Below are 12,870 nucleotides of genomic sequence, written 5' to 3'. Positions count from 1 at the left end.
ATGAGGTCCGCCCCGAGTTCCTGAAGGCTCTGGATGTTGTAGGGCTGTCCTGGTTGACACGCCTCTGCAATGTTGCGTGGAGATCAGGGGCAGTACCTGTGGACTGGCAGACCGGGATGGTGGTCCCCATCTTTAAGAAGGGGGACCGGAGGGTGTGTTCCAACTACAGGGGGATCACACTGCTCAGCCTCCCTGGGAAAGTCTATGCCAGGGTGCTGGAAAGGAGAGTTCGTCCGCTAGTCGAACCTCGGATACAGGAGGAACAATGCGGTTTTCGTCCTGGTCGTGGAACACTGGACCAGCTCTTTATCCTCTCGAGGATACTTGAGGGTGCATGGGAGTTTGCCCAACCAGTCTACATGTGTTTTGTGGACTTGGAGAAGGCATTCGACTGTGTCCCTCGGGGTGTCCTGTGGGAGGTGTTGTGGGAGTACGGGGTATCTGGCCCATTGCTACGGGCCATTCGATCCCTATACAACTGTTGCAAGAGCTTGGTTCGCATTGCCGGCAATAAGTCGGACTCGTTCCCGGTGGGTGATGGGCTCCGCCAGGGCTGCCCTTTGTCTCCGGTTCTGTTCATAATTTTTATGGACAGGATTTCTAGGCGCAGCCAAGTGGCGGAGGGCTTTCGCTTTGGTGGCCTCAGAATCTCATCTCTGATTTTTGCAGATGATGTGGTTCTGTTGGCTTCATCGGGTGAGGGCCTCCAGCTCGCACTGGAACGGTTCGCAGCCGAGTGTGAAGCAGCGGGAATGAGGATCAGCACCTCCAAATCTGAGGCCATGGTTCTCAGCCGGAAAAGGGTGGAGTGCCCACTCCAGGTCAGGGATGAGTTCCTGCCCCAAGTGGAGGAGTTCAAGTATCTCGGGGTCTTGTTCGCGAGTGATGGGAGAAGGGAGCCGGAGATCGACAGACGGATTGGGGCTGCAGCTGCAGTAATGCGGACGCTGCACCGGTCCGTCGTGGTGAAGAGGGAGCTGAGTGTAAAAGCGAAGCTCTCAATTTACCGGGCCCCCTTTCCCTGGCGGGTCGCGGAGTATGGGAGTGCCTACTGGGGTCAGCGGGGGAGCTGGCCCCAGGGAGGGGTCACCTGCCCCTCCCTTCCTTCCCTCCCCATCTCCAGCTGCCTCCCTCCTCCCGCTCCACCACAACCACCCACACATGCAGGGCCTTGGAGTAGGGGTATGTCACCAGGGTGCAGAGGAGGCTACCCCCCCCCTCTGTCCCCTTCTGGCTGCCTCTGCCTCAATTTTATCCCACAACTTAGACATTCACATTACTCACACTCTCATTACACATACATATAGGATCTTGGGGGTGGGCACGATGCACGGAATCCAAATTACCATCAGGGTGTACACCTCACCCCTGGCATCGTTGCCCACCTCTCAATTTTGAATACACGTAGACATTGAGGGCTAGCAGGAGGGACTATGCGCTCACCTGCTGCTCTCTGGCAGGTAGCTCCATGCCCTCCTGGGTTTTAAATGCACCTTAGAACACACATGCATCAACACTACAATGAGCGGGTGGAGGGAGGTTTGGAGTCTTCTCTCACCCCCGTTCTCTGCGGCCTGCTGGAGCGGGGGGGCTAGGAGGAGGAGTTGGCCGTCCGACTGCGGTCTGGAGTGTGGGGCCTCCCTGCTGGTGCGGAGTCGGGGCGGTCTGCCTCTCCCCACCGCAGGGAAAAGGGTAACACCACCTGGGTCTGGGTGCAGTTCCCCCCTCCAGGGGCAAGGGTACCTAGACCCGGTTTGTAGAGTACGCTTGGGGAGTGTGATCGTGTGTACAGCGTCTCTTTATGTCTGTCTCCACGTTGGTTGAGTGTGGAGTAAGTGCATATGAGAGCATGAGGGTGGGAATGGATGTTTGTGTCTGTGTGTGCCTGTATGTCTGTGTCTATATGTCAGGTTGGGTGTCAGACGCCACCTCTCTGGGGACACCTCAGGCGCTCCAAGGTTTGGAGGCCTATCTCCACCCACCACCACTTCCCCTGCCAGTGGCGGACTCCCTCAGGTGTCGGTGCGTTGGTGGTTCTTTGTGTCTGGGGGTGGGCGTCCAGGTACACACCGGCTCACTCCTTGGCGGCCGCTTATCGGGGCCTGGAGCCTGGGGCTCGCTCGGGCCACTTCGGAGGTGGGGTGCCCCCGGCCTCTCGGCCTGGGGCTCAGTCACTCAGGCACGGCTGGCTGCCGGCGGAGCTCACGGGCGCGTCACTGCAACTCCCCCTGGCTTCTGCTCCGCGGCTGCTGAGTGAGCCCTCATCTGGGACTCTCCTCAGCTCTTTCTGGGACAGTGGTGCGGCTGCCCCTCTGTTGGTCTTCCTTGGTCTCTTGTGTTCTGGGGGCCTCTGGATGTCTGGAGTTTTGATCTCCTCCATACCTGCTTCATGCCCTGGAGGACGGGGCTGTGGCCCCCCCACACTCCCTAGCAGATCATTACATGGAGAAACCTGTGGAATGCAAGCATGCTGATCCACACAGGTGTGCACACAGGTGTACACATGGGTCTTCACAGACGCGGACTACAGCTTTCTTGGCTGCTGCCTCAAAGCACATTGTGCGCTGTCTATCTTGCGTGCTGCACAATATCGTTTATTACTTAGCATCTACTGATATCTACTGCTAGCTAGTCTATTGTGATGGTGCCGTGTTTTTTATTATGTTGCTCTTTGTTGTTTGCTTTCTCTTCTGTTTTTCTTCTCCATACAGGTGACCCAGGTCTTTGTTTTTTTGTTGTTGTTTGTTTGTTTTTTTTTCTTTCTTCCCCCCTTCTCACCGTCTCTTCTCCCCTTTGGTTTTCTTTCTCTCCCTCTCTTTCTTTCATTCTTTCTCCCTGTCCTATCCCCCAGTCATGTCTGTCCCGTTTGTAGCAACTGAAAATAAAATAAATTCATAATTATAATAAAGGTCAATCAAATGGACCAATATGGCAAGGCCATGATGATCCACTTGGTAAAATAAATCCGCCTGGCATCTTTCTTGGCCTTAAGACAACAATTCTGATGGCTAAAGATCCAAACGGGACACAAAAAATAAAAAAAAAATAAAAATTTTACCGGTCGATCTACGTCTCTACCCTCACCTATGGCCACGAGCTGTGGGTAGTGACCGAAAGAACGAGATCGCGGATACAAGCGGCAGAAATGAGCTTCCTCTGAAGGGTGGCTGGCCTCTCCCTTAGAGATAGGGTGAGAAGTTCGGCCATCCGGGAGGGGCTCAGAGTAGAGCAGCTGCTGCTCCACATCGAAAGGAGCCAGCTGAGGTGGTTCGGACATCTGACAAGGATGCCTCCTGGGCGCCTCCTGGGTGAGGTGTTCCAGGCATGTCCCACCGGGAGGAGGCCCCGGGGCAGACCCAGGACACGCTGGAGAGATTATATCTCTCGGCTGGCCTGGGAACGCCTTGGTATTCCCCCGGATAAGCTGGAGGAGGTGGCTGGGGAGGAGGAGTCCTGGGCTTCTCTGCTTAGGCTGCTGCCCCCGCGACCCGGCCTCGGATAAAGCGGATGAAGATGGATGGATGGATGGATGTGCCTTTAACTCCTTGCTTAGTTGACAACAGGTTTGTTCAGCCTCTTTTGGATTCTGCTCCTCCAACGTCATCTCGTATCTTCTCTTTCTGAGCTACTTCAGCGTTAACCCTGAGTTTTCTGTACGAAAGGTTTCTAATAGTGTCTACTGTCTTTGTTTCCCTAATGAGCATCAGTAATAAATAAATAATATAGATTTTTAGACCCATCTTTATTGTGGCTGTGGTGTTCGTGGTCAGAGTTACATTACATAAAGCAGGGGTGGGCAACTCCAGGCCTCGAGTGCCGGTGTCCTGCAGGATAGACATTACCCTGGGTCAACACACCTGAATCAAATGATTAGTTATTTAAGAAACACAAGTATTTGTACTTCTTCTTAAGTACACTATGGCTTTAATTTTGCCCCCTCTGTTAATCAGTGAAGCCATGAGACATGAGCCTGAGACATGTCTTAGGTTTTAGAGATCTTAAACATTAGATTTTAGTTTTGGGAGGATGAGACATTTTTAGTGTAGTAAGCAGACTGTGTCTGGAAAAATGAAGCGATTATGAACAGATCCAGACAGCATGAGCTGGGAAATAAACTCTGGGCCTGATCCAATCTGAATCTGTCTAATTTGTTTTTTCTAAAAACACAACAATAAAAAGAAAACTCTTTAGAATAGAGGCTCCAAATTTAATCCTATTACTAAAAAATCTTATAATAATATTATTTTTAGTATTATTGTTATTATTAGCTATGTATGTGGCTACATTAAGGGCTACATATACAGCAGGGCATATTAGTCATACAGCCACATCATGTGGAAATAATCACAGATACCTGAGAACGTACGGTTACTCTGTAACCTTGGTTCACTGAGTAACAGAGGCTTCACTCCTACATATTCCATGTGTATGGGATAAGTGCAGATCAAATGATCACCGGTTTCAGGTCGCACAGCTGTTTTATAGGTAAGCTGTGGGCGTGGCCAGGCCAGCCAGAGTGTCTTAAAGAAGTATCCACATGCCAGGACCCAGGGGGGGTCCTACCCCATACATACGGAATATGTAACAGGGTGGAGGGATCTCGATATAACAGAGAATATGTTTAACCCTCTCAGGCTCAAATTAAACTTTTTGTTGCTAATATGTATGTGGGGTAATCAGGTTGTTAGTTTTTAACTACTGCTTCGAGAGGGTTAATAAGAACATGTGGGTGTCTGCGGAAAACAAGTTGATTTACATTTTGTATGAAATCTTGAATTTGTCCTGATGCAGTGAATGTGGAAAGTCTTGTGATTTCTAGGATGTTAGAATTTCAAAAAGCTGCAGCTATAAAACTTGAAAATGATCATGGATTCACTTGAAGACAGCTTGAACATGAATATATGACGGTTGATAACGGCTTGGTTGTTATGTTCTTAGATATGGGTAAATGTTCCTATGTATCAGTGTATATTGTCAGGCAGGCAGGATTGGACCTAAACGCTGAACTCGTAAACGGAAAACAAAACTTTATTAACAGAGAGGCAAAGGGCAATACGAAACTATACTGGGACAAACTAAAACTAACTCACAAGGAGGCACGGGTAAACCACGGGGAAATGCACACAACACCGAGGGACGACGCGACTCAGAACAGAGGGAGATTCTGACATAAATACACAGAAGGTAATGAGGGATGTGGGAACACACGGCGAGCACAGCTGAGGACAATTACGCACAACGAGACAGGAAGGACACGGAACTGAAAATACTGACCCAGTACGTGGACCTTAAACGTAGCACAGGAAGAACACAGAGATGCAGAGAGAGAGGGCACAGAGATAACGGCTGGGGAAACATGGAATAAAACACGAGGGGAAACAAGGCGCAGGAACTCAGAGCTATATGAACACAGATACACAGAGGAAGATACAGGAGCAAAGACACGGGGAGATCTAACAACCAAAAGCTAAACATATCCACCGAGGGACAAGGACTGTAAACTGACAAGGTGGACTCAATACAAAATGATAAAACACAAGAAAAACCGCTGGGTCATAAGACCCAGGATCGTGCCATATGTGTCGCATTTCCCTTTTAGTTTTTGCAAGACTTTAAAGACTTTAAAGGGTCATGTGCTAAATAAAGAAATGTTGTGGAATTCTGTGATAGAAATTAAAAGTAGCCGTGAGATCGAGTAGAACTAAGACTGAAAGTCTCAATGACTGCATGACAGGTCCTGAGATGGTTACGTATCACAAGTACAGTCAGTTGATTATTAAGTATTAATTCAGTTATATATTTTGTCCAAATATTTTGGAAAAAAAAGTTTATAACTACGACTACATTATTTGTTCTTAAGTAGTCGAGTGATTTTAGTACATTTCAGAGAAAAATGCCAGTCTCTAAAGAGCTGTTGATGGTTACTACATGAAATAACTTTTTTACCAAATTGTGTTCTGATTTTAGAAAAAATGTTACAGAAAAAGTGTTTGCATGGTACAGGTGTGCACTCGAGACTTGGCTCCAAAACTTGGACCATGTGTCCTCTTTGTGAACGGAAATAACACGACTTGCTTCGAAATGAAGAATGAATCTGTCAGAAGTTAATTCTCCAGGATTCGGTAGAGGTCACAAACTTGACCTTCCAGCTGAGCTACTTTCTGACTGTGGCATTGGTAGCAGCACTTGGGTCTCACCTGTGTTTACTGTGAAGGTAGTAATGCACGTTAAGTAAAGAGTTATTTAAAAAAATAAAGTAAGCAGTGAGTAAAACAATATGATATTAAATGGACAGCAGTCAACCAGATCATGTTGTGTAGTAATGACGTCAAACAGTTTTGTATCTTGTGCTATATTTGCTGATATAAACTGAGATACTATAACCCACACTACACTGTACTGTTTAAAATGGATCGAATTCCTAATTAGTTTACTGAATAATACTGAAAGTCTGAACTTCAATCACATCTTGATTATTTGAAAATCATTGATGCAAAATGAAAATCAGTAGCAGCCCTGGGTAATGGCTGGGCTCCAGTTTTAAAATGTTAGAGATCTGTTTGTCTTACCAGCTCGATGGCATCAACGAGTGTGGTGAAGTTTGGGTTGGACTTGTACTTCTGAATAACAGAAGAGCGTAACGTCTTACCAGCACACTCTATAATGACCTAGAGAAAGGCAGATATTAAGTATTAATATCTGGCAGATATTAATTAAGCATATTGTGATCCTGGACACCAGCATATCAGGTCCTAGAGAGAACACAGGTACATTGTAAAGATTGTGTTTGTACCTGTGGCCTATCCACAGACAGAAGTTGGACTTTCTTCAGTTCCCTCAGACCCCAGAATAATACCTATTGAAAAAATACAGTTTTTATATATTTATTTGGGGGGGTGAGAAAAAAGATAGGGTTACTAGTCTCAAATCCAGACACGTGCACACATTCATGTACTCAAACCTCTAGTCTGTAGGTGCTGAGGACAGGCCTGATATATGCAGGAACTGTGTAGATGCCTCCATCTTGTTCCTCTAAGTCTGGCAGACTCTGCTGTTCAGAGTGTGAGATCTACACAATCATAATAAGTCAGGAGTCACTCATGCAATATTATGATGGAGCATGTATGGTTATTTAAAAGACTGACCTGCAGCAATTCAAATGCAGCCAGCAATTCTCCCCCTGGCTGGCTGCCACAGTGCAGAGCGTTGTACTGGAGAGTTGGAGGTGTGTAGGGAGCAGAGGACAGACAGACCTCGGGCACTGCCACTGTGGCACCCAGATACTCAGCCTTTCCCTGCACACACCAGAGTGAGCTCAGAGAGGGGAGAGTCAGGCAGGAACATAGCTAAAAATAATAGTTCAAATAACTTGATTGAGTCTTTTATTTGAATTAGGGATTACCAATGCGTCGTCATCATACACCTCTATGAGGATATGTGGTGGCTCTCGCTGGATATACTGCAAATCTCCACTCAGCAGCAGATGGCTCATTGGCAAACACTGATTCCATGTAGGACTGAGAGTCTGACTGATAATCTGACAACACAGTATCACCAAGCAAATCAGACTTGGACACGACCAGCTTGAAAGCAAACAAAAGCAGCAAATTCTGGAAGTCCAGGAAGGTCCTGGACCTTCCTGGAACAGAACTGCTTTTCCAGCATATCCTCAAATGTTGAGTCAGACTGGGGTACTTGAATTTGACATTTACAATTTGGCAGGGCACATTAACCTACCGAACGAACCCAACCAGGACATATTGCTGCCATGAAGGAGTATTTATGGCTACATAGTCCCATACACATCTGTAAAGCACTGTGTGTCCATTTTAAACTTTTAACCGTCTGACCACCATTTGGACATATTATAATGAACCATGTTATCATCTATTACCTAATTATCATCTTTCCACAAATGGAAACACATGTTATAAACAGACAAAATATACTGCTCAAAAATATTAAAGGAATACTTTTTAATCAGTCTCTAGATGCAAACAGCAAATGCCTCTGGGGCTTCATGGTGCCAAATCTGGGACGCTCTACCAATTGCTCTTAGAACTGAAGAAGCTTCTCGGATGACAGGTGAACATCTTCAAGAAACTTAAAGAAGTCTGGTCGCTTTTCTTTCCAAGCTCTTTAGATCGCCACGACCTGCATGATTGAGAACCTTTACAGAACTGTTGCATCGTTTTGATTTCCTTTTATTACTTTGGTGTTTGGGGTCTTTGAAATCAGCCCTCTGTAGGTCGTGGCATCTTGCTGTTACTAACACATTACTCAGTGCATATTAGTGTAGATACCACATTATTTTTCCCTGCGGAGATCTTTTTTCTAAGTGTTCCTTTAATTTTTTTTACACACACACACACACACACACACACACACACACACACACACACACACACACACACACACACACACACACACACACACACACACACACTTACATTGGTGGTTTGACTGTGTGACAGAAAGGTGACTCGAGCAAAGGGATCTGACAAGCCAGTGTTGTCAGCAGCGATCAGGCCACGAGCCTGATACATGTGGCACCTCAACTGGAACTGATGCTGCTCTGCAGACACACAGACACAGCTGGAAATGTAAAACCTTAAGGATGAACTGCCTGGTCCAGAACAAAACTGAAAGTTTGTTAAAAAGTTATTGTTAGGGTTTACTACAGGTGCAATGTCAACGTTGTCTCTAAATGGTGGGTACACATAAATTGCTGTAGTTGAATTATTTCCATGTGTATTACAAGAGTTTTGCTTTCAGAAGGAAACATTTAATTCAATGCAGTTGAGTTGTCATGATCATGCATTCCTCCTGGTACTCCTGCCATCTCTCCCTCGGCTCTCTCTTTTCTCTCTGTGTATGTGCGTGTATGCGATAACCACACCACATCTTCCAGGGGCACGATCCCCCTGGGTCTCCTCCCTCTGGCCAGTGACACACCTGCAGTAATCAACTCACCTGTTCCTCATCTGACGTTCCTTTAAATACAGAGGACGTTCTTTCAGCCATCGCTTGAGCGTTAAACCAACTGCAGTAGATACTCACCTCCAATCTGTAAGTCTGTTTACCTATTTCCATGTTCCCTTTTCCTCATCCATCCTTTCTTCTGTCCAGGAGACTGATATGTTTGTCTCGTGGACGGTTCTGTTCAGAGGAGAGGATCCCGTTTCACGGTCCTGTTTGAAGACGGAGGATAAATCTACCGGACTATTGTAAATAGAGACTGTGGATTTTTCCCCTTTTGATAGACACTGTAAATAGTACCTGCACTTCACTGTAAATAAATTCGCTGAACTGGCATCCTGGGTCTCGCTTTTGAGTCCGTCTGCTCAAAGGTTATGACAGAGTGCTTGGACTCCGTTCAGCACTCTCTTGTCCAACAGGAAGCTCAGCTGGTGAGCGTTTTCCAAGCCCTGCTCAACGACGTGCTAAGACACTACCTCAATAGGTTTGTTTTCATTTATTTAGATGACATTCTGATTTTTCCCAAATCTCTTTCTTTACACGAGTCACATATCCGTTTGGTGCTGCAGCATCTCCTAGATAACCTATCTGTGGAGGGAGAGAAAGTTTCACGTTGACTCCGTCTCCTTTTTAAGCTACATTGTTGAGAAAGGACAAATTAGGGCTGACCCAGCAAAGATCCAGACGATAAATGATTGTCTCACACCAACAACCATCGATATCGTGTCGGATTGTGGTCCCCAGTTCACCTCCAGTATATGGAAAGAGTTTTGCACTGTCCCGGGACCCCTGGCTAGTCTTTCCTCTGGTTTTCCCTGCAGACCAGCAGCGAGCTGGTGTGTGGTGTCCTCCAATCCTTCCCAGCTAGCTGCAGGGCTCTCATCGTTCAAGGCTTCCCTGGGGTATCAGCCGCCTTTGTTTTCAACTGTTGAAGGTGAGTTCTTTGTACCTTCTGTTGAACACCATCTCTGCAGGTGTCAGTGACTTTGGAGGGCAACACAGGCTGCTCTGCATCAGACCAAAGAACTGAATAAACGATGTGTCGTCACAGGACTACTTACCGGGTCAAAAAGCATGGCGTGGTGGGTTGGTGCAGCCGACTCAGGGGGCAGTGAGCCCACTTGACTCGTTATACCGTTAGCTTCTAGGGTTAGCTTCTCTGCCATATTTCATCCCAAATTTACTTTAAATCTTTCCAGTTTAGTTAGAGTGCTAACCAGTATCGAGTGGTAGACTAGTAGGAGTTGTTTCAAACCTCACCATGTGACTCACCATGACTCCCCTAAATGGCCTCCTACTACCAGGCAGTACACTTAGCCTTCATTCCTAGGTGTAAGGTATGTGAAGACCTTTGCTCAACTTCCTGTGGCTCAACTTCCTGCCTACAACCACATTAGCTCCGGCTGACTCTTTAATCAAGCCAATGATGAAAGTCAATGCTTGGGCTACGCAGTGATTGTCCCAATGATACCTTGGGTTATAACCATTGCCCAGTCTTCTACAACATGCCAGTGTGGCCACACTAGCTGGGAGGAACCTCTCACAGTACCCTTCTTGCCACTTGAACAGAGTAGAAGAAGGAGCCGACAGGACCTACCTTACCAAGGTGAAATATGCCACGAGTTACAGAGTCACCAACTCTCACTTTTGAGGTGCATGTGTTCTGTGACACAGAAAAAACTAATGAATCTGTAACTTATCTGAGGATCACATGTTTCCATGGAAATATTCACACAGATCCCGTGTCTCCGTCATCTCAAACGAAGTTGTCTTCTCGGGCTCGGTGCTGCTCTGACTGGAATACAGGTGGCTAAGACTCTCAAAAGTGAGCTCATGGTACCACTGCAGACCGATTATACTGTTGTGCTGGTTTGGTCTGAGTCCTGCTGTTAAAAAGTCTTTGTTGAAACTTGAATTACTGAAATTCATGGTAAATGGTAAATGGCCTGTGTTTGTATAGCACTTTACTAGTCCCTAAGGACCCCAAAGCGCTTTACACAACCAGTCATCCACCCATTCACACACACATGCACACACTGGTGATGGCAGCTACGTTGTAGCCACAGCCACCCTGGGGCGCACTGACAGAGGCGAGGCTGCCGGACACTGGCGCCACCGGGCCCTCTGACCACCACCAGTAGGCAACGGGTGAAGTGTTGCCTACTGGACAAAACAGCTCTGGTCTTCGTGCTGATTGCTTCAGTCCCTTCACCATCAACATAGGCGCAAGAAGAAGTACCTAACCACCAGCTGTGTAGACCTGGACTTACTGCTGAGTCTTGACTCAGACTCTGTGTCGACTAATCTCCTGTCAGGGAACTGAAATATAGTCATATCATAGTACCAGTTTCTTAGGTGTGACCAAGTTGTCATCATTATGGCCATGGTCTCTTAGCTGCCAAGCTTATTCCTCTGCTTCATATGCAAGATGAGATGTCCTTGTCCTAGTACAACAGAAAGTTTTGGGGTATGATGTGTATTTGCTGTTCAAGGGCCCAGTAGCCCTTGGTGAGTCATGGGGCTGCCCTGAGCTGACTGGTGTGACTTATCAGTGTGTTTGTTTCTACACCTAAGCACTTTTATTTAAGTTGAGTTGAGTCCGTGACAATTATAGGGTTGTGTTTTTAATGAATTCTATGAGCCATTTGAAACACTGGTTTCATGTTTTAGACCTGGAAACTATGTACATATTTTCCATGTCTCTACATATCATAACGCAGGAAACTGTCTTGTCAGTATGGACTGATTTCTGGTTCTAGGTAGTGATCAAAAGAAATGGAAAGCCTGTACACTGCAAAAGCACAATAGATAAAACAAGGTAAATAGACACTGCAAAAGTTAGCTTCAGTCTCACCTTCGCAGTGCAAGTGTGTGGGAGGGCTGTTGGCATCAGCGCCCCCTGTAGCTGGAGTGAATCCTGCAGGCAGGTTATCCAGCATGTGGCTAGAGTCCCTGCAAGCTCCAAACCACAGATACACATCCAGTTTCGCTTGGACTGATAAGCCTGCAACACGCTTACCTGGAGGCTGCGTGCACACAGACACACACACATCCACACACAGAGATGATTTTTCATCTGGAAGCCTTCCTATGGATAAGACATGTTCTGCGTATGTGAGTTTACCTTGAGAAACAGGGTTATGACCTTGCCACAGTTAATTCCTCGGGCCTCCTGCCTGCTGGAGTACAGCAGGTCTCTGGTTCGAACCCGGGCGTATGCAACACGCTTGTTGTTGCTCAGCAGCCACACAAACATGTCTGGAACTGTGTGCTGGGGCTAGAGATTGTGAGGATGTACATGTGTGAATGAGAAAAGTTGTCATATATAAGGCAAATTAAAAAAAATGACATTTCAAAATTCACACTTTTTCCTGTGCCTGCATCCCAATTTTGACTTCGATTTTTCCATTTATTTTACTTATATACAGTAATACAACTTCACAGCATCAGTCATCTGAAGTTTCCTTATATCACAAGACAAACACTCTGCAATGTCAGTGAGAGAACCAGAACCATCAGACGAATCCCTGTGACAACTAACAGATACAAACCTCCTCCACAAGAAAGCGGAGTTTATGTGTGAGTTTTGCTGCGTCCTGTAGCATTTCTTTCACACCACCAGCATTTTTCTTCCTCCCTACCAGGGACTGTGCCTCCCCTATCATACTTTCCTGCAATACACATACATCCATTATTGTATGCGGTGTTGTATAAATGCTGTGTACGCTGTTGTTAAGATTGTGTAATGCACATTATGCATATGGAATACTAAACTGCAAATCTGGTCGCACCTGCCCAGGAGTTGTAAATAAATATCTTACATACTGGACATTTTTGCCAACAAACATCAATATCCAAAACAGTTTAAGTCTGCAATGTGATTGAAATGTA

At 46.4% G+C, this 12,870-nt stretch overlaps 1 protein-coding gene across 2 annotated transcripts in view; it reads right to left on the bottom strand.

The window, feature by feature from the left end:
* fer1l6 (fer-1 like family member 6) overlaps positions 1-12,870 on the bottom strand; it is a 73,072-nt gene that overhangs the window by 16,436 nt on the left and 43,766 nt on the right. For both annotated transcript variants that reach the window (XR_014888874.1, XM_085248467.1), the window contains exons 19-27: positions 12,531-12,650; positions 12,104-12,256; positions 11,834-12,005; positions 8,451-8,575; positions 7,403-7,537; positions 7,146-7,295; positions 6,962-7,069; positions 6,794-6,856; positions 6,570-6,668 (exon numbers count right to left, since the gene is read on the bottom strand). Coding sequence is in view for 1 of the 2 variants with exons in the window: in XM_085248467.1 (XP_085104593.1) it covers positions 6,570-6,668; positions 6,794-6,856; positions 6,962-7,069; positions 7,146-7,295; positions 7,403-7,537; positions 8,451-8,575; positions 11,834-12,005; positions 12,104-12,256; positions 12,531-12,650 (1,125 nt within the window). In the remaining variant the exon portion in view is untranslated. The remainder of the gene's footprint in view (positions 1-6,569; positions 6,669-6,793; positions 6,857-6,961; positions 7,070-7,145; positions 7,296-7,402; positions 7,538-8,450; positions 8,576-11,833; positions 12,006-12,103; positions 12,257-12,530; positions 12,651-12,870) is intronic.

Source organism: Mchenga conophoros, linkage group LG16 (assembly GCF_057382185.1).
Source record: "Mchenga conophoros isolate Kocher_MC1m ecotype Shallow Benthic linkage group LG16, M_conophoros_male_GT1.1, whole genome shotgun sequence".
Classification (NCBI taxonomy): Eukaryota; Metazoa; Chordata; class Actinopteri; order Cichliformes; family Cichlidae; genus Mchenga; species Mchenga conophoros.
Note: the sequence above shows the minus strand (reverse complement) of the source record. Positions and strands in the feature narration are given on the sequence as shown.